Source organism: Dipteris shenzhenensis, chromosome 9 (genome assembly GCF_047967505.1).
Source record: "Dipteris shenzhenensis isolate YYH24624 ecotype China chromosome 9, Dip_SZ_1.0, whole genome shotgun sequence".
NCBI lineage: Eukaryota > Viridiplantae > Streptophyta > Polypodiopsida > Gleicheniales > Dipteridaceae > Dipteris > Dipteris shenzhenensis.
Window position 1 is genome coordinate 44,021,624 of NC_141604.1, and position 24,386 is coordinate 44,046,009.

Sequence of the window (24,386 nt, forward strand, 5' to 3'; positions counted from 1 at the left end):
TCGAAGTCGTTGACTTCAGGAGAGTGTGCTAAGTTATCACCTTGATACTGTGGGCCGTGGTTAATTCTGAAAAGAATAGGCAAGGTTGCCTATAAATTAGAATTGCCACCGGGGTATAAGGTGCATCCACCAGTGTTTCATGTTTCTCGTTTAAAGAAATTTTTGCATATTGTTGACTCACTAATCGAAGGTGTGGTTTTGTTTCAGGAGATAGAGGATAATGCAAGACGCAAACCAACAAGAATCCTGGACCGAGGAACAATGCAAATACAGAATCGGAAGATACCCACGGTGTTGGTTGCATGGCATGGTCAGCCTCTATCGGAAGCTACCTGGGAATCCGTATACCAGTTACGGAGAGTGTTTCCAGATTTCATCATTGAGGACGCTGATGCTTGAAGAGGGAAGGAATGTTATGCTCTAGCCGAGATAGCCTCGGAAAGATCGGTGGGCATTTTCTCTTAGATGACCAACTGTTGTAATAATTAATGTGCGTAAATGAAACGGTCAAGAGAAGTAACTGCCAAGGTCCTAGGTGAGGGTGAAATGGCATTGACTAGGTGGTTCTGAGTGCTAAGGCCTAGGTGCACCTAAATGTGTAATAATGCCAAGGGGCAAGTGGTTTTAAATGTGCCCCAAGAGAGGGGTAAAAGGGTGCACCAAGTGGAAAGGCTAAAATGATGACATTTGGCAAGGGGAACCATCTAGGGAGATGAGGGTCTCGTGGATATGCATGAGGAAGAAAAAAGGACGTATTAATTGAAAAATGTGCGATCTACGAGAGTAGGCTGGGAGGAAATAACAGATGTAGGCTGGGAGGAAATAACCGATCTGAGTGTGTGTTAGAGAATAGAGAATCTGTCACTCCGTCCTTTGACCTCAGCTCTTTGCTGCCCTAGAAGACAGCCAAAGTCTCAGCCTCATACTTGAGCTAAGTCTGCAGCAACATTGGTACTCCTTCAGCTTCTGGATGTAGGCCCCAAGGGTTGTGCTCTGCTGCTCCTTTCTGCTCTGCTGGAAGCTGCACTGCTGGATGTGAAATGAGGCCTGTGGCCTCTGTTTTTATAGGTCCCAAGGGTCCCTTGAAGTAACCGACCAGCCAGCCCTAAATGGGCCGACTGGCTGGTCTGTTTGGGCCGACCAGTCTGCCCCAAAACCAGCCCTTTAAGGGCTCCAAAACTAGGGCCCTTTGGCCCACACTTCTAGGGATTTTGGCCCTCCAATCTAGGCAAGGGCCCAGCCTATATAAGGCATGCCACTGCCCACTGTCAGCCCCGTTTGCTGCTCCACCAGGCCTGCCGGTTCTGCCCTCTGCCAGGTTCTCTCCAGCCATGTGCGCAGCGCCGTACACTGCTGATGTCATCGTGCCCTGCCAGGTCAGATCTAGGGCTTGCTGTCCCTGCCATCTGCACTGTAATTCGTGCCATCTGTTGCAGCCTTCTTCTCTTGTGAGGTGCTGCTCATGTGGCAGCCCCCTCTCTCTCTCTTCTCTGGGCATCTTCTGCCCTAGGTCTCCCTCTCCCACGCTTTCCTCAGTTGGGGGCTTACAGATGGGGAGGTGACCTTTCCAACACTAACTCGGTCAAGACTCTCTCATATAGCAAATGCGAAAGTTTCTATATTCCATGCTTGTGCAAAATGGTGTTTCTCTATGGATGCCCAGGCGCCCAGGTTCTCTAGAGCATATTGAAGAAGAATAGAAACATTACATAAATGCTTTCTCATAGGAGGATTAGGGGTCAAGGTACAGACACCCTATCCCATCCTACTGGTTGAAACTGGTATGATATCTCTGAAAGGTGAAGCATTATGCCAATACATGGTCTACCTCAACAAGCTTGAGAAGATGGATGCAAGCAGGATACCATGCACAGCAAGGGAGGCTACAAAGACCATTGGATGGCACAAAAAGAAGGGGAAATGGATGGAGTTATGGTGCATAAGGCTGCCAGTATCAAGACGATATAGGTAAAATCAGGGATTTAGTAAGGCAGGAAACACTGCAAAGACTATGGCATGTCCAGGGGCGAAATGGTTCTACAAACAGGAATTAATCCGATGGACAGATGTGAAATGCAAAGATACCTTGAGGGAGGATTTAGTAATGTTCAAGAGGGATTTAATTTGCAAAATAAGGACTTGATACCATGATATAGGTGGAGAGAGGCAGCTGGGCAAGGCCCAAGATCACAAGAGATGAAAGAATGTCCAAAAAGCTGCTCCACAGTTGAAGATAGAAAATGAGCAGCACGTGTTCCCCATAGTGTCAAGCTTATGCACACATCAGGGGGGGGGAAAGTGACAGCAGAGGTGACCTAAAAACCCTGTTGGGACAACCAACCAAATGCTGGGGGCTACCTAAACGAAGCCTTGGAACACTGCAGCAAAATACTTGGGTGATCACACAAGCTAGCTACCAAATACTCACAACATAATAAGCTTTGTAAAGATTTCTTTTCAAATCGTCCGGATGTAAAAGGGCCACTATTAGTTAATAGTGGTCATCAGTCCCATAGATCTAGGGTCCCAAGCCAACTTCAATACAATCATATCGACTCTCTCTCTCTCTCTCTCTCTCTCTCTCTCTCTCTCTCTCTCCCCTAACCCCATAGCTTTGGACGGAAATATATTCTTTTGGTGGTTTCTATATCTGGCTGGATCATTGTCTATTTACTAGTCTACACATCTATTTGATGCAGATAAGTCGAAGAAGTTTGTGATTCCACACCCCACACATTGAGCTCTTGGGCTATTCTATCAGTCTTCCGCTGTGCGTACCCTCTGTTGGTCCATTTCTAACAGGGGATACAATACAAAAGAGAGATCCAAAGTCCCACCCAGAGCATTGTCCTTTGATCTTACCAGAATGTACTTCTACAATCTGCCGGATATCTCTAGAACACTAAGCTCGCGTGCTCCATCTCGAGCGTAGTAGACTCTCCATCTAGATCCCTTCCACCTTGCTGTCTTTGCACGAGCCTAGGTGGGCAGCACTTTCTCAGCTTTGTCTGCAGTCTATGATGTACCTCCTTCACCTCCAGAAGATAGGCCCAAGGTAGGTCTTCCTGCTGCTCCAATCTGCTGACTTCTGGCTGCTCCAGGTGATGATTTGTGAGGGCTGAATGGCCCCCTTTTATAGGCCCAGGGCCTGCTCCAAAAAACCGACCAGTCAGGCTGCTTCTGGCCGATCCAAACAGGCCGACCAGGCCCTGACCTGGTCTGCCTATAAATGCCCCCGTGGGGCTCTCATTTCTAGGGCCTTTGGCCCACACTTCTAGGGCTCTCGCCCTCACATCAAGGCAAGGGCCCAGCCCTTAGGTCTGCCCTATATAAGGCCTGGTTGGCTGGCTCCAACCAGCCCAACCAGCCTCTCATATAGCCGACTCTTTCTTCTGGTCTGCCCCATCCTGTTGCACCCCTTGCCAGCACCCTGTTCTGCCCACATGTGTGCGCCTCAGCTCCGTACTGTTCCACACTACTGCCGACGTCATCCGTGACCTGCTCCAGCAAGACAGTCCTGCGTGGATCTGCTCCTGACAGCCAGGTTCTTTTCTTTGGCTTGCTTTGAACAGTGCTGCCCACATGACAGCTTTGCTGCTGTCCATGTGATAACCACTTCTCCTTTCTTTCCTCCATCTGATCCTTGCCCTCATGGCATCCAGGATGCTGCCCATGTGGCCATCTCTCAGACACCAGGTGCCCCCCCTCCCCCCCAAATGCTCTCCTCATATGGGGGCTTACAGATGGGGAGGTGACCTTTCCAACTCCCCCTGCCCTAACCCTCACCCTCCCTACCAGCCTCCTGCCCTACTCTCGTCCTAGCTCCCAGCCCCTGTCTAGGTCCTATTGACCTGTTCTTGACGTCACAATCTGCTGCGACAGGCCATAGGGCCTCCCCGACCTGCTCCAGGGCCTGTTCAGGCCTCTTGGGTGCTCAAAGGGTCTGCCCGGCTGCACCAGACTTGCTGCACCAGCTAATGCGACTGCTCCTGCTTGACCTGCAAACACATTTTCGACGGTCCAAGCTTGATCTGCACCTGCAAACAGACCTCCAAACAGGAAACAGCAAGGAACCCTGAAAAATTGCAGGGTGCCTAGACCTTCAGCATCCCCAGGACAGTCGCGAATCAGCGCCAGGGTCAAGAATGTCTGTACCAATGTGACAAATTGTGCCATCATCTCACCAAGATACGCCCTCGGAAATCTGCTCAGAATCAGCTTCAAAATTCGAATTAAAAATCTCTTCAGAAATTGGCACCATATCAGGTTCAAAATCTGAGTTTAAAATCTCTCAGAAATCTGCTCCAAAGTTAGGTCCGCTCCTGCCCTTGCGGGCTGTTGTTTGACTGCATCCACAATTCGATTACCAGCTCAAATCAGCCCATGGCAAACAAGAGAACTTGCATTCAAAGGCTCTTTTCTTTCAAATAGAAATGCAGAATTGTATGTCCAGTATGGACAACTCACCAGACGGAAAAACCGAAGGGGAAGAAAGTAAAGTGCAATTTGGATGAGCACACAGAAAATTAATGACCAGCACATCAAAGCAAATTTGAAAACGATAAAGGAAGTTTCCAAAATGCAGGACACTCATATATTGAGAACTTGCAGAAGAAATTAGGGGAAAGCAAAGATGTTGGATGAAATCATTCCTGGATTGCGTGTCTCTATGGAGAGTGAAATGGACAAATGGAAAACAGAAATGCAAATACGGCTAGGTAGGATGCAGGAAGAAATGACCCGAGTCGTAGATGCGAAGACCAGCCACCATGCCTCAATGATAAAGGAGTTGGAAACTCAAGTCACCAACCTCAAAGCAGAAAATGAAATATTGAAGACACACACTCATTTGAAGAAGTAGAGATTCAACTACCTTTCAATGTAGGAGCTGAACACACTCAAAACGGAGAATGAGAAACTCAAGAAGGATATACGGCTGCCCTGCAGTCACTATGCAAGGGAAACATGATGAATTCTCCCTACAAATAAACAAATGGAAGGCATGAGGGAATGGAAAGAGGTATTCAGGAAGGGCACATGAACCCTAAAAGAGAAATTCATTTCTGATGCCCTAGAGGAGGAGAAGAGAAGGAATAGAAAAGCCTAATATGTCCCCGTTAGAGGCCTTGCAGTGGGAGATACTCTGCTGGTAGATGCCAATGCATTGATCACTAAGATGGGGGTCGACCTCACCTGTGAGGCGGCCTGGAGAGTGGGCAAGGCTGATGCACCAACAAGGCCTATCGTACTGTGAAGTTTCACACTGCCGTAGATAGGTCGCCAATCTTCATGAGTATGAGGGCAGCTTTGAAGGGGACTAGGACGTATGTGGAAGATGACCTCACACTTCTACAGCAAGGGCATCGAAGAGAGGGGATGGTTCAACTAATGGCCAGCGACGCAGGAGGGAAAATGGGCTGCGTACAGAGATGGCAAAGTAATCATATGAGAGAAAGCGGAAACGGAAGAGAGAGATGCGGATAGCACATGATGGTGTAGGGCCCATGAGATGGGGACACATGATAGATTGAGTATGGGTGTTTGGAATTGTATGGGGTTTATCAGAGACCTACACCGACAGACATGTCATCTTCCACTGCCGAGACACATGACAGTCCAAAGAGATAACTACCCATTGTGATACGGTACACCTGGAGTCAGCTCCAAGAAGGGGATGAGGAGAGATAGTTGGACACGAGTTTCTGGGAGTGCTTTTCATATCACACTTGAGACCACTCATATCTGTGATGCAGGAGGAGGAGCATGCACTTGAGACCACTCATATCCACAATCACACTTGAGACCACTCATATCTGTGATGCAGGAGGAGCATGCACGGCACATGTTGATACAAATTCAGCCACTTGGTGCATGCATTGCTGTGTGCTACTTTCCCCCCCTGTACATCATCTTATGTGCATGATGTCACCATAGGGTCACAGCTCATATGAGACGATAGATGATGTCAGAGAGTTCTCCAGGTAGGGAGAGACCCTCCTACAGGGAACGGACTACTTGATTTCGGATCGGACACCTTTAAAGTACAAGAATAGAGCTTGGGATAGTGAGGCACTCACAAGATGCACCACATGTGCCTAGTTATGGGACAACATTTACTAGAGATGGGAGCAATATACGACTTGATCATCTATAATGGTCTCCAGAGATGGCGGTTATCTAGAGGGCTCACTTGTTTTCCACAAGGGGGGGGGGGGGGGGGGGGGGGCCCAAGTACAGTGGACTGCTTGATGGTCTCTCTAGCCTTTGTCTCACATGTACATGACCTCACTGTCCCTCCCCCCACTAGCATTGACCACTCCTATGTGGTTGGCATTCAACATGTCGATTACCATGCTAGTTGCAAGATGGGATTCCCCTGCCCCTAGCCGTGTCCAGATACACTTTGACCTTGCCCTTGGTGTGGTATATATGAGCAACTTGTCTCATGAGTGATCAACCTCCCTTGGTGTGGGGCATTGATGATGCCCGAGGCACAGTGGATGTCACACCGCCTAACAGAGTAAGAGGTGGGCTTTCCTCTCACATAACATGGGATGAGGTAATTTTGATCTTTTTGCAGAGCAAGCCCCGTCATTGCATGGGGCCTTCTCTTTGAGGGGAAGCCACCTATCCCCATCATGGATCCGAGTGTGGCACACATACACAACATTGCTCTACGATGTCCGGATCCATGCAACAATTGATATGTCCTACTTTCCTAGGGCCACCACTTCCACCTTATTCACCACATAGAATGTGCAAGTTGCATTGCATTGGCTTCACAACCGGAGAGCCCAAGATTATGAGGGATTACATAATGAGCGTTTTGCACATGAATAGGAGGTCTTGGCAGCACAAATGTTCAATCACAGTGTATGCCATGGCTTTCCACCTACTTGGAGTACCACTACCATCATGATGATACACAAAGTAGGGGACCCATGGATGTTGGGACCTATTGCCTCACTACCGCACTCTCATGATTGGCCACACATTGGCCAAGCTTTATGAATCGGTACTTGAGAGAGAGATCAGCTCCTATACAGAGGCACAGGGACAATGAGATTTGGGACAGGATGGGTTTAGAGGAAACACTCTACCCTTGATCACATTTTCACTCTATGGGCCATCATTGAGGACAGATCCCAAAAAGTCTATGCTTGCCTTACAGACTTTTGGAAGGCTTTGGCACAATTCCACGACTCCAGATGATTCAGGAGGGCAAATCCCAGGATTCATCATTTGGGGTGTGATGAACCTAAACCCTAAACCAGGCGCAAGGAGAGTATGCACCCCAGGCAGATGATTAGTAGGCTTTAGGAGATGCAAATCCGAGGATTCATCATTTGGGGTGTGATGAGCCTATATACATCAGTCAGAGGGAGAGTATGCACCCCAAGCAGCTGGTCTCGGAGTGAAGTCAGAGGGAGAGTATGCACCCCAGGCAACTAGTCGGATTGGATTGAGACCTTGCTCAGATGAGATCAACTGTATCGTACGGTTGGATATACTCTAGCTCTATACGTTACGTACTTTGGGGGGAAACCAAGAGTTCCCTACCAAGAGTTAGCTCTATCACAACCACTTTTTGAGAGTATCAAAGGACGAGGTGATCATCAGAGCCCAATACCTAGAGGATAGAGGAGTTTCACATGCATTGAGGATTGCCATTGGTTCATATGTGGGGCTTGTCCCATCAGCTAAGGATCGAGACAGGGAGAGTTGCATACACACACAATGAGCAACGGACCTGTAAGCAATGCACGTTGGAGGAGGTGAAAATAGAGGAGCATTTATGAGATCTGGGGACGAGTACCACTACCTCTTAGGGGCACGGTTGTGAGCCACTCTCTTGGTGCTGCTGATCCACTTCCATGACTAGGTCTATGTGGCCTCTACCTAATTGAGATGCCATGGCATAGAGAGACTATTTTGAGGTAGATAAGGCAATAGGAGGTGATAGCCCTACACGAAACTGGATAGAGCGAGCATAGCGATATGTCACAGACTTCTACGCATTTGAGTGAGCTCCATGACAATGCGGTGGAGGAGGAGCTAGCCGACATGGGGCGGAGTGGATCAAGGGGAAGAGGCGACACAGAACTACAAAAATTTGGAGTGAGAGACACAAGGTGTCACTCTTGGTATGGTTCATCGGATACGGGGATCAGAGAGGCCTCGCCCCAGCATAGGGAGAGACAACTTGTCAGATCTAGATACGAGATATCTTCATAACTCACTGGAGAGCTGCCATGGCACCTGGGTTTGTATTTTGAATACTAGCTTTGAGTTTTGAGTTTGAGCTTTTAAGCTTCTTAGCTTACTAGAGCACTCAGCAAGGGCCCTAGGGAGCCCTTTGCCTTAGTCCACAGTGGCTTTTATGAATTACTCTTTTTTATTGTACTCCATCTCATAGGCCCTCGAGGCCTCTCGAAGACGTAAATACACACACACACACACACACACTCTCTCTCTCTCTCTCTCTCTCTCTCTCTCTCTCTCTCTCTCTCTCTTAAGCTCACACACACGCACGCACACGCACATGCACATGCACACGCACATGCACACGCACGCACGCACATTTCTTATTCTCTTCTTTCTTTTTGTTGTTGTTGGGTTGGGTTCTGTACCTTAGTAAGCATTGGTTTAACCCAAGTGATTCTGATATCTTTCAAAATCCCGATGCTAGCTTATGCTTGGATATACTGATGAGAACATAAGTGTATCTCGTGTATATATGTAAATCTTAGAGAGAGAGAGAGAGAGAGAGAGAGAGAGAGAGAGAGAGAGAGAGAGAGAGATCCTAAACGTGTTTATAACACCCAGTATTATGTTTATGCGCTGGATACACCATATGCTCGCACGGGAACTCATAATCTTGCTGTAGCCACAGCAAAGGGAAATGTTGTTTTGCTCTTTGTAGTTAGTGCCAATGATGCACAATGGTCTACATCTCAGGGGATATTGAAAACTGTATTGGAGTCTTTTCAAGTGTAGTCTCTAATTTTATCTTGCAATTATCTTGGTTTTATAAGATTCCTCTTGTTTTCTTCGCCTCTTTTGGTTGCGAACTATCTATCTTTCTTTTAAGGCCTTCATATACACATCTCCATGCAATGGACATGCTTTGTATGAGGGCAAAAATATCTTTGGATGTGTGAATAAACCTCCCTAATGTATCTTCAGTATATTCCATTATTTCGCTAGGAGCAAGCTATGACATTGATTGCCATGCAACTACCGCCCATTTTGTGAGAGATGACTTGCCTAGGATGCTCCTTAAGCCAATAAATTTTGTATTCCCAAACCTATCAGTTTCACAATTTCATTCTAGATGTCCGTTATAACTTAAGCTAATATCGAGAAGGTGTTTTTACATCCATGTTCTTTCAACGGATGTGCTTATAACATGTCAAATTCTATGCCTAGCACTAGGGTCAAAGCTTGGATCTAGATGCTATTAGAGCTCTCTCTCTAGGTACAGAAGACTATGTTGTTACAATCCGTGTATTTTGCATTCTCACCTCTTGTAGAGATTAGTATGCTCACTATGCAATAACAGTGCAACCCCTACACCTAGCGGTCACTTACTATTTAGGGTGTTAGTCCACTTAGACACTAGCTCCTCTTTGGACGTAAGACTAGTACTAACGGTCCTAGTTAGCATGACCACCTTCTAGGCCACTTTAGCCCATGGTTAGGCCACTTAAACCTAACCACCAGTTACCATTTCCATACTCCTATGTTCCTAACCTAAGGTATTCAATATTAAGTTCATCTGTCATGGGGACTACAACATTAACATATTCCTAGATAGATCTCTGGTCGAAACATGAAAGGCCAAGAGATATTTGCTTTAACTTTATCTGGATCCATAGGTATATAATATAGCACGAGCATTAGATAACTCAAAATACATTACTCTAAACTGAAAGTGACCTTTACAATTTTAAAAGTAGTTTTGGGTACATCGTAAAAATGGATCCTTGATGGTACCTAGACTTTAATGAAATTTATTAAAATTATTAGCTCCTTGCAATGACTAATCGCAGAAATCGTGAATGTGAGACTTTGGATACTCATTTAAATTGTCATCTTATTGAGTGCATGATAAAGCATGCACAATCGCATAGTTCCCTTTACTATTTTTGGGTACATCATAAAAATGGATCTTTGATGGTACTTAGACTTTAATGAAATTTACTAAAATTATTAGCTCCTTGCAATGACTAATCAAAGAGATCATGAATGTGAGACTTTGGATACTCATTTTAAATTGTCATCTTATTGAGTGCATGATAAAGCATGCACAATCACATAGTTCCATCTTTTTGTTTTATGAATTGCAGCAACCCATGTGAACTACTGAATTGAATCTACCCTTTCATAAGGTACTCTGCTTGGCATCATTTTTTCACAGAGAAAAGGCACTTCTATTTATGCTTGAAAAAACACCATACAAATCAGCAAAACCAAAAAAATGATGTTGACTATTGAGAGCTAGTTGTTGCCATAAAAAGGGCCAACCTGTTTCTTGAGAACCCAGCATACAGCTAGGGTATCTTTAGAACATGGGCTAACAACCAAGGTGGCAGGCTATACAACTAGTGAATACCTCTTGTAGAGAGGCTATAGAAAATGCATGTAGGCTATGCCTTTCGGCAGTCGCTCTAGAACCTAGAGTCCCTTGCTCCCAAATGGCACGTAGGGTGTAGATGCTATCTTGCCAAATGGACAAGAGTGGCTGTTGAAGTAGTTTGTCGGCGTCCCATTACCAAACTGCAGTGGTACCTTGGCATCATTATGTTCAACCAAGTGCTTCAACTACATATAGCTAATGAGGGGACCACACATGCGAGCAAACACAGTCAAAATACCTTTACATTTAAAATTTTACATGTTTTGCACAATTGTTTACCCCTCCTCCATATGTATACAACTTGTAAGTTTGAATTTAGAAATCCCCTCCCTACATTTACATATCATAGTTATATTAAATAAGTATGTTTCTAACCCCCGCTTGTCTGTAAATGGCCCTAAATCCCCCAACTTTAAAAATCACCTTCCATGAACGAACTTGCTATCTTACATGTTTATGGATGGCTGCCCCAGGCATTATAATGGATTTGCAATTTGAAAAGCTTGAGCATATTCTTGCCGTGAATTTTTTTTCAAAATTTCAAAATGTTCTTTAGCATTACATTTTCTTGTAGGCGACTCATACCACATTTATCATGAAGGTGGACTAATTGTCCATCTTCTTCAAAGTATAAGAGTTGTTTTTAAATAACTCCTTTGTAGGGTATGGCCCAACCCATAGAACGACTAAAAAAATGAAAATTGTAGCCCTTAGCATACTCTACAACATTAAAAAAAAAACCCATCATTATTTGATGTATATCTCAAGATATAGTGTCTATATTGCTCACTTGTCTGTGAAAAGTATGTGTATAAAGCAATTCCTAAGGCTCTTTTGTGCTAGAATCTCTTCCAAAAACAGCCCCGGGGACTCCCAAATCATCTCGTCCATCTAAAACATAACCTCCTCAGCCTTTGAGTGCTAAAAATCCCTCCAAAAGAAGCTCATCATGCAAGAATTGACCTCCGATCTAGTTTCAGTTAACCCCTTTTTTTTTAGTCAAAGCAAAATATATCTCCAAAGTAAGCCACAAGACCACATGTAGCTAACCGACCCTTTATTGTTGGCTCCTCATGCGAACTTCCAACTCCATTCAACCCTGCCTTTTTCTAATAGAGTGCACTCACATGTATAACATATACAATATTTATAGTGATTTTCGAGGCTCTAAAAAAAGGCTCATCATATTTTTTCCTCCCCCTAATTGCTAAGACATTATGTCCAATAGGTTGAAAAGAAGAATGCTATTGGGATACTTTTCCTAGGTCAAATACAAGCCTAGACTCTTCAAATGGCTGAACTTGCATCTTTTTCTCTTGCTCAAAGGGTCGCCTATGCAACCTGTCATGCATATCCTCATGCACAAGATGATCTAGGACTCTTGGTATCACAACCGCCTCATCTTGATTAGATTCAAACCACTCTATCTTGACATGTGTGTCCACATAAGGCCATTGCCATGATGGCAATGTGCCTTACATGTCCTCTTGCATGAAATGTTTCTAGTTCCTTGTATCTTGTTGCTTGATCACGCTCCTGCCTATTTGCTTCTCAACAGCCTCAACAGTAACTTCATACATATCTTGCTCTTGTTTCTCCCCTTCATCATGCCTTGATGGCAGACAGATGCCCACCCCCTGTGCATCTTCATCATTCGATAGAGTATTAGCTTTCGAGCCTACCAACTCAATCTCTACTTTGTATACCTATGCCATAAATGTGTCCTACATACTATTTGATGTAGGATCATGCTCATCTATATTGTACTTGTATCCTATGCTTTTTGGACAGGGATGTATAGTACCTCTTTCTCTTCTATATGGTTCTCACTCTCTGGTTCTTGAACAATGAGTGCTTCTTCATGTAGTTGTTTGTTTTCTTCTTCCTTGATGGTGATCAAGGCTCTTGGAAAATCAGTGTGGCTTGGAACTTCATCTTTACATATGAGTTCTACAAGACAATTAGCAAATGAAAAAGGAGAAATACCATTTTCTTCAAAGACACAAGATGGCTCATATGGAATCTCTACACATTGAGCAGTTGGCTCATAAGAGCTCACTCGTCCCTCTCCATCATTTGCCTTTCAAAGCTAGCACAATCATGAGGCCTCGCTTATGTAATTCCATTTTTTTATTCTTGCAATATCCAATGCCTTGTCAAAGGTTCTTGGATGCTTCAATTCGAACCACCCAAAAGAAAGAATGTCATTAGCTGGAAATGGGTCTACAAAGCTAATAAGAAAGCTAATGGGAGTATAAACAAGTATAAGGCAAGATTGGTGGCAAAAGGACATGCTCAACAAGCGGGCATTGACTATGAGGAGAAATTTGCATCAATCACAAGGATGAAAACAATTTGCCTTGTTCTTTCTCTTGCTTGTAATATGGGGTTATACTTGCATCAAATGGATGTCAAGTCTAGGTTCCTCAATGGAGATATACAAGAAGAGGTGTTCATGCATTAGTCATAAGGATTTATGAAGAAAGGATCTGAGCACTTAGTGTGCAAGTTGAAAAAGGCACTGTACATCTCAACAAGCGCAGCAAGATTGACACTTAGTTCATACAAGAAGGCTTCAAGAGAAGTGAACTTAACTATGGGACATATGTGAAGAGAAATGAAAATGCTTCACAATCATTGCCACTCCATGTGGATGACCTCATTGTAGCGGGCAATGACAACAAGATGATCAAGGAGGTCAAGGTCAATCTTTGTAGAGAGTTTGAAATGCATGATTTGGGATTATTGCATTATATTTTGGGTGTTGAGATAGCACAAATAGAGAAAGTCATAATGCTGAGGGCTTACCATCAAATGTGTCTCATACTAAGGGCTCATTAGGGGAGAATTGGGGTCTCAAAAGGGCCTCCAATTAGTCTTTCCTAATTTTAAGGGATTAGAGAGTGATTTGAGGTATACCAACGAGGGTGCTAGAAGGTGCAGGGCAATGATATGTTGAGGTGGAGGGTGGGCAGGCCTGCAAAGAGCCCCTATTGGTTGCTCCCCTTACACTAGGGACCACCCAAACCATCCCCCCCCTCTTAACCCATGTTTGACCCTCCTACCAGGTGCACCTCCTCCACATGAGCCAAAAACTGCCTTCAATGAGATGGTAGGGCCCTTCTGGTGAATTTTTCTTCTCCCCTCGCTCTTTCTAAGGCCTCTGCCCCCCATTGTTTTGGTCCATCCTACCAAATCACTCATATTTGAACCAAATCCCATGCATTTTCCCTCTTCCCCCTCTTTCTCTGCTCCCTCCTGCTCTGGCCTACTTGCTACAGCTCCTCTCTCTCTCTCTCCCCTCTCCCTCTCTTGTGCCTTTGTTGGAGCTGCTCTTGTCCCTCTCCTTCTCCCTCTCGAGCTTTTGTGCCTCTGTTGGAGCTGCTCTGTCCCTCTCCTTCTCCCTCTCCTGTACCTCTATTGCTGCTGCTCTGTCCCTCTCCTTCTCCCTCTTTTGTGCCTCTATTGGAGCTGCATTGCCTTGTGTAGGAGTCCCATTCTTGCTATTGCAACCTCTGCAAGCATGGTGAGGAGAAAGGCTACAAGACCACGCAATGTTGTGACCTCTTGTGTCTTCCACAACACCAGAAATGCATTGGATGAGTGGATCCCTTGCACCTATAGCTTAAATGACTGGATAGTGATGAAAGGATCGGCCAAAGGTCCACATAAGCTTCCCAAGAGCAAGAGAGGTGACATCTTGCATGAGTGGAAGGGATGCATCTTGAAGTTCAAGTTTGGGAAGAAAGGATGGCTCGCAAAAGTGCAACATGTTTACATGGAAAAAGATATGCAGCTTCCTCCATCATTCAATTAATCTAGGATACCATCACATTGTGAGCGTTTCTATCTATGTACCTTTTTCACTTATAAGTGTAATGAGTCCATTTGGAAATTTTGTGTTTGGTTTCTAATAGCTCTTATTCATGGTGGTAGATGTTTTCCCTTTGGACCTCAAGGAGTGGGAACCAGTTGAATCATTCATAGGCAAGTTCATTATCATTCATGAGGATTTAGGTAAGCAAATGCATGCTGGGGAGAAGTTGGCCTCCTTGCGAATGAAGAATGTGTATTGGTATAATGCAACATATATCACTCCAACGACATCATCAAGCTATGGCCGTCTGCAAACCATTGCACCACCACAATTTCAAGACATGGATTGCAGTAACATGGACTCAAGGACATTGCAATCGTACAAGGACAAGCTTGCAAAGGATGTAGGCATGGCCATGAAGTTTACATTTGGATCCAAATGGGCAAGGTTATCTTGGTTTATGCCTTTGCACATTTTTGCTTCTTTATTTCAGAATATATATATGCATAGAACAAAAACTATGTGGTCCTGCAAGCATGTAGATGAAAATGCTCTTGAAGATTTACTTGGGATGAATTGGGGAACCAAGTCAGGGGACCAAAAGGGTGATGTGTTTCAATGTCATGCATGTAAAGACCATGTGTTTATTAGATACCATTTGTCACGCCAAATGTTGTATTTAGCTTTTCAGGACAGGCACTGGAAGAAAGCAAATGGCCGGTGGCTTCCCCTAGACTCTAATGATGAAGACAATACGGGGGTAAGTTTGTCTATTGATGTTGAAGAGGGAGATGTCAAGAATGTGAATGTCACATCGCAATGGACTCTTAGGGATGTGCAAGAACACCTATTGGTCATGGAGGACGACATGTCAGAGTCCTTCTAATTTATCTTAAATGGTGGTAAGATCAGCTGCCGTGTAGAGAAGTGCATGCATAGTGCCAATTTCATTCCTCCTACAACTTTGAAGATTGCTAACAATGTGTTTGACTAGCGCAGCATTTAATTTTTTGTGTGTCAAATCCTAGTTATTGCTTCAAAAGATGGATAATTAAATCAAAATGTTATTTTTTCTAACGTTTTCTCCTTTCAGTTCATGGTAAATGTTTTTCAAAAAATTTGGGGATTTTATGATTAATTTTAATTTTCAGGGTTTTGATATATATTAAGGGGTAAGAGCCCTTTTTACATCACATTCTCACATTCACATTTAGAGAGCCATAGAAACTCCTGTCCTCAGAAGTTACTCCCTCCATCAATTGCTATTTGCCATGGATTCAGCTAGAATTGCGTTCCATGACTTCATCTCACGAACTGCATTTGCAGATCGTGAGGAAGAGATATTTTTAGTATTTGATAAGACTTTAGATGTCCTCGGCACATATGCGAGCCAAGGATGACTTCTCAGATCTCATCCTTTACATGCAAGATAATTTCTCAAATTTTGCCTATACACTTGACCACTCTTCAAAGAGATGGGTTTCCATAGATTACAATAGAGATCATACATCATTGATCGACAGAGGGTTTGTTGGTTCTTTTTAAAAATCCTTGATCAAAGCCTTGCCATCTCGCCGCCTTCATCTTTGCAATCTCTGAGGTTTTGTTCTTTGGATTATTTTTTGTGAGTTCTTCTGCAATCCACACATGTAGTCCTTTCAACTTGCTAGATTATCTATAGAATGTGCACTCCTTCAACTAATTTTGAAAGCAAGAATTCCATGAGCTCTTTCTTGACAAATCTTAATGCCTAGTAAAGCTTTGCTAAGTTTTTTATAGCTGCATTCCAATTGTCTAGTAGTCTCTTCCCAAGATTTTTTTGTTACATCCCAGATTGTCTAGTAGTTCTTCAATCCAGTTGAGTTGCTTTTCACCTTATTCATTTACTTCCTTCTGTAGCTATGCATCTAAGGAGCTCTTCACTTCTCGTTTGGGCTTCTTTGAATCTGTTACTTAAGCTTCTTATTCATCTCTTCCATCTAAATAGAGACTAACTTATAATCTAAAATTGAGTGGGGAGTTGGCTTATTTAGTTTGAGCTCAACAACGTTCTCTCTTTTTTTTTGTTTTCGAAATATGTGCTTCAGCTCATTGTTTTCCTTCTTGAGAAGGAGAATGAGCTGCTCCTGGAGAAGAAGTATGACTTCATTTTGCATAGTATTAGGTAGAGGTGATTCTATTGTTGTAGCATAGGAAAAAAAAGACAATATGTAGGGCCCCCCCTTCTTGCGAGACACACCAACACCAAATGTCTATCTTTTACCCAGAAGACAAATTGGTAAATTATTTCTGAGGAATAATATTGCTTTTTACTTCAAAGTGATCTGAGCAAATCCCAAAAACATATGGTCATTTCTTTGTCTGTGAAAAAACAATGATGGCTAGAAAGGGACGTTCTAATGTTCATTCTGACTAAGATCATCTTCTCGAAAGCTCCATGGTGAGACATGTCACCTAACCCCTGGGGTGGGCCATGGAGTTTAGCCCATGGAGTTTAGCCCTGGCCAGGAGTAGGAGAGAAGGGAGGAGTATGAGAGGGGCTAAGTAGGAGTTGAGGCAAGAGTTACATTACCTTGCCCACGGTTTCACATCATTACATTACCTGAAACCTTACGTTCATCAATTCAGTGAGGAGCCTTCAGAGTTCAGAGGCATTGCAGATTGATTCAGTGGGCAGATAGCATTTGATTTCACACATACATGCCACCATTGTAAAGCCTATTCGGCTATCTCACGGCATCATGCACATCATTTTCAGCTTTGTAAAGCCTCTTGGCTATTCTCGGCATCATTGCCACAAGCCTTGTAATACAGATTAGATTTTATATACTGCAGTTCTATCTTCACCGATGGTACAGAGATTTCACTTGGCATATTCAGTGTATTTGCAGTTGATTCATACAGAGATCTTCATGACACTTTTGAGTACATTTCTTGCACCATGTCGACTAGCAACCTCAATCTAGAGGCATTTGCTAAGCTAGACAACTCCGATTATGGTACATGGAAATACCGAATGGAGACTATTCTTGTACTTCAGGACAAATGGGAGTATGTCGATGGGTCTACACCTAGACCATTGGACGATCCAGTCACAAGTAGCTCTACTCCATCTATTGTCACAGCACCAGCAATGGGATCTACATCTACATAAACAGTTTTCACACCAGTAGCAGATCCTACCATTGCTCGAGCTCAAGCAGAATGGGATAAGAAAGACAAGTATGCATATCACCTGATCAAGCAGAATGTGCAAGATGTCATGCTAGGACAACTCAACACAGTCAAGACATCAAAAGAAGCATGGGATATGTTCGAGCTCTCTACGAGTCCAAGAACACATCCAGGATTCTCACCTTGAGAAACCAGATCAACCAGAGTTTTTGCAACAGTAGTGAAACCAGTCATGCTTATGTACTCCACATAAAAGGCTACAATAATTAACTTGTAGCAGCAGGAGAGACTGTGAACCCCACAAAAATGGTTCAAGTAGTCCTGAACGGACTAGGAGAGGGATATGAGAATCTAGTCCAGAGTATTGCCATCTAACGGAAAATTTCGACACTAGAAGAACTTCAATTAGTTTTTCTTGGTGAAGAACTTAAGATTCAGGCCATTCAAGCACGTAAAGGTCATTCTAATGATCAGGCATTCACAGCTTCAGACAAAAGCAGAGGCAAAGGTAAAGGCAAAGGTAGATCATACCAAAAAAGTGGTCATCATCAACAAAATCAAAGTCAGAATCAGCATCAGCATCAGCATCATCCTTAGCAGCATCAGAATCAGCAAAGAGGAAATCATTCCAACCGAGGAAGATTGCAAGGATGAGGGAATGCATCCACCAATGTGTCAAACATTCAGTGCAACTACTGTCACAAGTTTGGACACTATGAAAGAGATTGCCGCAAGAAGTAGTACGACCAAGGCGGTCAATCGAGGGAATTCCCGAGGCAGAGGAAATCATCATGGTGGACATTCTAGTCATAGTCATTTTGCAAATGAACATGGAAATATGTTTCTTGCAAGTGAGGAATTGCATCAGACTGATACAGTGTACCTAGACACTGATTTCAATCCCAAAGAGGATTACAGCTATCAAGTCGACCAAGCGGAACAGGATCCTTGGTACATCGACAGCGATGCATCATCTCATATGACAAATCATCACGAATGGTTCACAGAGATGAAACCATTAGAAGGACAAAAAAATGTCATCTACACAGCAGATAATACACCGAATCTAGTTCAAGGCATAGGTGTTATCCCTATGAACAATTTCACTGGTATAAAAGGATTAGTCAAAGATGAGTTCTATGTTCCGAAGCTCAGCAAGAACCTTTTGTCATTAGGTCAAATGACGGAACACAATTACAAAGTCATCTTCGACAGTGATGAATGCACTATCAGAGATAAATCGAAAAGACGTCAGCTAGTAGCAAAAGGTGTCAAGGAAGGACGCTTAAACGGAATGCTAGCTACAGTATCAGATAAGCATGCCATGTCAGCTCAACTGCAACAAATGCCACTATCTGCAAAATGGCACAAAAGATATGGTCATGTCAACTTCAAGTACTTGTTAGATCTCAGGAATCAGAATATGGCAATTGGGATTTTGAAGCTACAGTTTCTTGGAAAGGTTTGTGAAGCATGCTGCTTCGACAAACAAAAGCGAACCAACTTTGTCAGAAGTACCTCTTGTGCACGAGGTATTCTTGATTTGATACATACAAATGTATGGGGTTATGCCGAAACCCGTAGCATCAATGATTCACTTTATTACTTGACCTTCATCGACGACTACAACAAATATTGTTGGGTCTACTTTCTGAAAGAGAAATCTAAAGTGTTTTCCAAAATTTCAAGAATTCAAAGCCATGGTAGAAAACCAAATAGGCAGAAAGATCAAGGTCATGAGATTAGATAGAGGAGGTGAATACATGTCTTCAGCATTCATGAACTTTTGCAAAAGTCATGGCATTCGAAGACAATTCACATGTGCAGATACTCCTCAACGGAATGCAAGAGCTAAAAGGAAGAATGGAACTTTAGCAGACAGTGCTAGAGCAATGCTTAGTAAAAAGCATCTTCCGAATCAGTATTGGGTAGAAGCAATAGCCACTGCAAACTATTTGCTTAATCGGCTTCCTACCAAACCGATACAAGGTATGACTCCTTATGAAGCATTCATTGGACACAAGGCACGCATTGGGGATCTCCGCATATTTGGTTGCATAGCATATGCCCACATACATGATGATCATCGCAAGAAATTGGATGCAAAGTCACGCAAATGCATCATGGTTGGCTACAGTGAAGGAAGCAAAGCATACAAATTGTATGATCCGATCAACCGCAAAGTCATTATCTCCAGAGATGTAATCTTTGATGAGGAATCAGAATGGAAAACCTCGCCTACACAGGAGATAGAAGCATCGACTTCACAATCATCTATAGAACAGGTTAATGAAGAAGAGCAAGAATTGCCAACAACACCCCAAGCACCCACAATAGCTCAGACGGTCTACCAGGGAAAGCAGACCTCCAGCCAGATTGACATATGCTCAAAAAGGCAAAGCAATTCAGGTACACACCACCAACTATGCTCTTATGACTACCATCATGGCTACAGAAGAGCCAGTGTACTTCGAAGACGCAGTAGACAAGCCAAAATGGCAAACTGCTATGAATGAAGAAATGGATGCTTTATATAAGAATAATGCTTGGGAATTATGCGACCTTCCACCAGGAAAGAAGGCCATAGCAAACAAATGGGTATACAAAGTGAAGTACAATCCAGATGGCAGTATTCAGAGATACAAAGCCAGACTAGTTGCAAAAGTATTTGCACAACAATATGGTCAGAAATATGATGAGACTTATGCTCTAGTAGCAAAGATGGATTCCATACGGTTCTTGATATCACTAGCAATACTCAGCAAATGGAATGTGTATCACCTCGATGTCAAGAATGCATTTCTCAATGGTTATCTAGACGAGGAAGTCTACATGCAATAACCAGTAGGTTATGTTGAACCAGGAAAGGAGAATAAGGTTTGCCGTCTCAAGAAAAGTCTCTACGGCTTAAAACAAGCACCCAAAAGTTGGTACAGCAGAATTAACAAGTATTTTGTTGATCTGGGATACATGAAGTCCAATGCAGATCATACTCTCTACTACAAAGTTCAAGGGGAAGACATTACTATTGCACTTTTGTACGTAGATGATCTGATTGTGACAGGAAGCAAGGATAGCTTCATCAGAAAATTGAAACAAGACTTATTTGTAGAGTTCAACATGAAAGATCTGGGACTTATGCACTATTGTCTTGGAATTGAGTTCTAGAGAGATTCAGATAGCACATTCATGAGTCAGCTCAAGTATGTTGATAGTCTCTTGAAGAAGTTTCATATGGCAGATTGCAAGATTGTAGCCACTCCCATGGAATAGAGTTTGAAACTTACTAAAGATTCAGAAAAGCCTACAGTGAATGATAGATACTACAGGCAACTCATCGGATCTCAATCACACAGCCGGATATTTGCTATGCAGTAAGCTCACTAGCACAGTTTATGGCAAATCCAAAACAGTCTCATTGGAATGCAGCCAAAAGAGTCTTGAGATACATTAGAGGTACAAGACAGTTTGGGATAGAATACAGAGGAAGTCATCCATGGTTGCATGGGATACTGTGACAGTGACTATGCCGGAGATCATGAGACCAGGAGATCGACACAGGGATATGCATTTTTCCTTGGTCAAAGTGCTATATCATGGTTGTTAAACAAACAGCCAACTATTTCTTTGTCTTTGACTGAAGCAGAATATAGAGCACTCACTACAGGTGCATGTGAGGCTATATGGCTCAGAAGACTATTGTCAGAAACAGATTACTTTGATCAGTCAAAGCCAACAACAGTATACTGTGATAATCAATCGGCTCAAGCATTGGCCAAAAATCTAGTATATCACTCTAGGACAAAGCACATTGATGTCAGAGAGCACTTCATGAGAGAAAGAGTGTTACTTGGTGACATCACACTGTAGCATTGTGATAGCAAAGAGAATGTTGCAGACATCTTTACCAAACCACTCGGTAAAGAGCTCTTTGAGAAACACCGACTAGCTCTTGGTTTGACGCAGAGGAAGGACATTCCCATTAAAGGGGTGTGATGGAATGTAATGCTCAGTCCTTCTTCAATTCCCCAGAATCATCATCTTGAGGGAAGGCCTATTTCATTATGTTGATCTTGAGGGAAGGTGTTAAGAGTTCACGATCAACATCATGTGATCATGTGTGCATAGCACCATCACGTGATCATATGTGCATAGCACTAACCTTATAGAGTGCTATAAAGGAAAGGGTTAGATCCCCTAACCCTAACCCTAAAAGGGTTTGTATATATTCTATTTTTTCAACTAAATCTAGTGTATAGTTAGTCATTTGTGGTGTGCTCTCTAGCTGTGCCCTCTCTCCTCATCTCCACTCTTCTGCTCTCCCCTCTTCATATTTTGTCATTCTTGTCAGGCCAATGTGGACATTTAGACCTTGTCAAAATCTTAAGAATTCAAGAAGCTTTGGCCATAGGGCCATTTCATGAAGATGCACATCCAACAAAGTTTTGGCCACAAGGCAAGAACTTTGCATCATTGTCCTTTGGAAACAGGATGTGACAAAGTTTTGATCTTGTGGCATAAATTTTGGAGGGAAATACACTCATTAGGATTTTGTTCCTATCAAAATAAGGTTTTAGCCATCTAGGGAAAACTTCTTCAGGTGTCTTTCTTGTCTGGCCATTGTGGACATTTAGACCTTGCCAAAATCTTTGGCGATCAAGAAGGTTTGGCCATATGGTCAAAGTGTTAGAAGGTCACTGCCCCACCTATGAGCCCTCGATTTGAGGGGACAAGGGGGCAGAAGACCATAGGGGGTAGGGGAAAGAAAAAGGTAGCACACCTACCTAGCAAAAGGAACCTACTCAGAAGCATGTTGATGGCATGGCATCCAATGCACCACTTGGACCAGCATATAGGTGGCGTTGGGAACTACAATAGTAGCCCATGAGCCCTTATATAGGCTTGGCCCAAGTCGGCTATATTCGCTAGCAAAGGCCAACTCAGCCTGGTCAGTTGGTGGGCTGGCAGGTTGGTGCATTGGGCTCCCTTGTCGGCTAGTTTGAGGGGGCCTAGCCCCTCCTATAAAAAGCCCCCATTCCCCCCTCATTCCTCATCACCTACATAGATAGCCTTGCATGCAGGAAAGTGCGCAGAGGGAGAGGAAGAGTCTCAGCCATTGACAACATCTTGGGCTGTTTGTACATGCTCATCCTTGAGCTTTTGTCTGCCCTTTTTTTCTATCCTCTATTTCCAACATGGTATCAGAGCTAGGTTCACAGCTCTAGATTAGAGTACCTTTGCAAGACGGTGACTCAATCGACACTAAGATTTGCTGCATGGTCAAGTTCTCCGCTGTAAATTTAGTTTACTATTCTTTATTATAGCAAGGATAAAGGACAAAGATTCTATTGTTGCCTCTGTAGCCCCTTCTCTTCCTTCCTCCTCCAAATTCATCTCATTCACAATCCCAAACTTTGGAGAGTCAGGGAAGCTAGACAAGTCGAACTACCTAATCTCGAAGATGAAAATCCGGAGTCATCTTGTGGCCCAAAAGTTGTGGAAACTAACAACGGGGGTGGAGGCGAAACCAGAAGACTTGTTGGACAACAAGGGGAAGATTCTCATTCTAATGGATGGTGAAGAGCTTGAGAATTGGGAAGAGAGAGATGCCCACTCCCTAGCATTAATCATTGGGACCACGACGGACTTTGTTCTTTCGCACATCTAGATAGTTGAGACGTCTGTAGAGGCATGGGTTATCCTAAAGGATTTGTATGAAATGGACAATACATCTTGAATTCTGATGCTCCAACACCAACTGTAGAATCTGGACATGACTAAGACAGACAATGTTCATGACCATCTGACAAAAGTCAAGATGGTAACGGCAGTTGGTCAGAAGGTAGATTCAAGTCAACTAGCACTATTGATCTTACACAAGCTACCTCGAAGCTTTAAGAGTTTCATGACTACGGTCACTGCAGGACAGAGGACCAAGCCTCTCACCTTCAAGGAGCTTGGGCCTTTACTATTGTAGGAAGAGGCTCGAGAAAAATTGTTTACGTAATAGGATGAGAAGGCTCTCGTGGCAAGGGAAAAGCCCAGCAAGGGTAAGTTCAAAGACTCCAAGAACAAAAGCAAGACCGACGATGTAGAGAAAAAGAGGCAGATGAAGTGCTTCTACTGTGAGAAACTTGGTCATTTTGCTAAAGAGTGCCACAAGAAGAAGGCGGACCTCAAGGAGTCCAAGTCCAAGGAGGAGCCAAAGACCAAATCGACAAATGTCACGACCGACGCTCTCTTCATCATCACTGAGTACTGCTTTGCTTATGTAGTCAGTGAAGGAGAGGAAGGTTGGTATGCAGACACTGGAGCTTCAAAGCACATGTCCAACAAGAAGGAGTGGTTCAAAACCATGGAAGGTATGCATCCTGATTCCAAGGTCACTGTTGGGGATAATCGATCATGCCTTGTGAAGGGTGCCAGTAGTATTCCATTCATTACAATTGCAAGAAACAAGGAGTTGATTTCCAGTGTATTGTATGTACCAAATTTGTGCAAGAACCTATTGCCTCTCAGTCAGATGGACAAGCATAATATGTCGCTATTATTCAACAACGGCAAGGTCACTGTCACATCCAAGGCAGATGGACAGCAGGTGGTGGCTCAAGGTGTCGAGGAGCATGGGCTATATCGGTTCAACGCTCTATTGGTGCACGGGGACCATGGCAGATCCAGATTATGGCATGAGTGGTTAGGTCATGTCGACTATGGCACTCTCTCTGAGATGCAAAAGACAAAGATGGTGGATGGACT

At 43.6% G+C, this 24,386-nt stretch overlaps 1 protein-coding gene across 3 annotated transcripts in view; it reads left to right on the forward strand.

Annotated features, from left to right (window-relative positions):
* The window catches only part of PPD6 (thylakoid lumenal protein (Mog1/PsbP/DUF1795-like photosystem II reaction center PsbP family protein)), a 28,759-nt gene extending 19,533 nt beyond the window's left edge, over positions 1-9,226 (forward strand). Inside the window, exon 3 of one of the 3 annotated variants that reach the window (XM_087379905.1) lies at positions 8,888-9,226. In XM_087379905.1, the coding sequence (XP_087236031.1) occupies positions 8,888-8,923 (36 nt within the window). In that variant the 3' untranslated portion in view covers positions 8,924-9,226. Of the gene's footprint in view, positions 1-8,826 lie in introns of all 3 variants that reach the window. The other 2 variants (XM_087379904.1, XM_087379906.1) reach the window with 2 other exon arrangements.
* Positions 9,227-24,386: the final 15,160 nt, after the last annotated feature.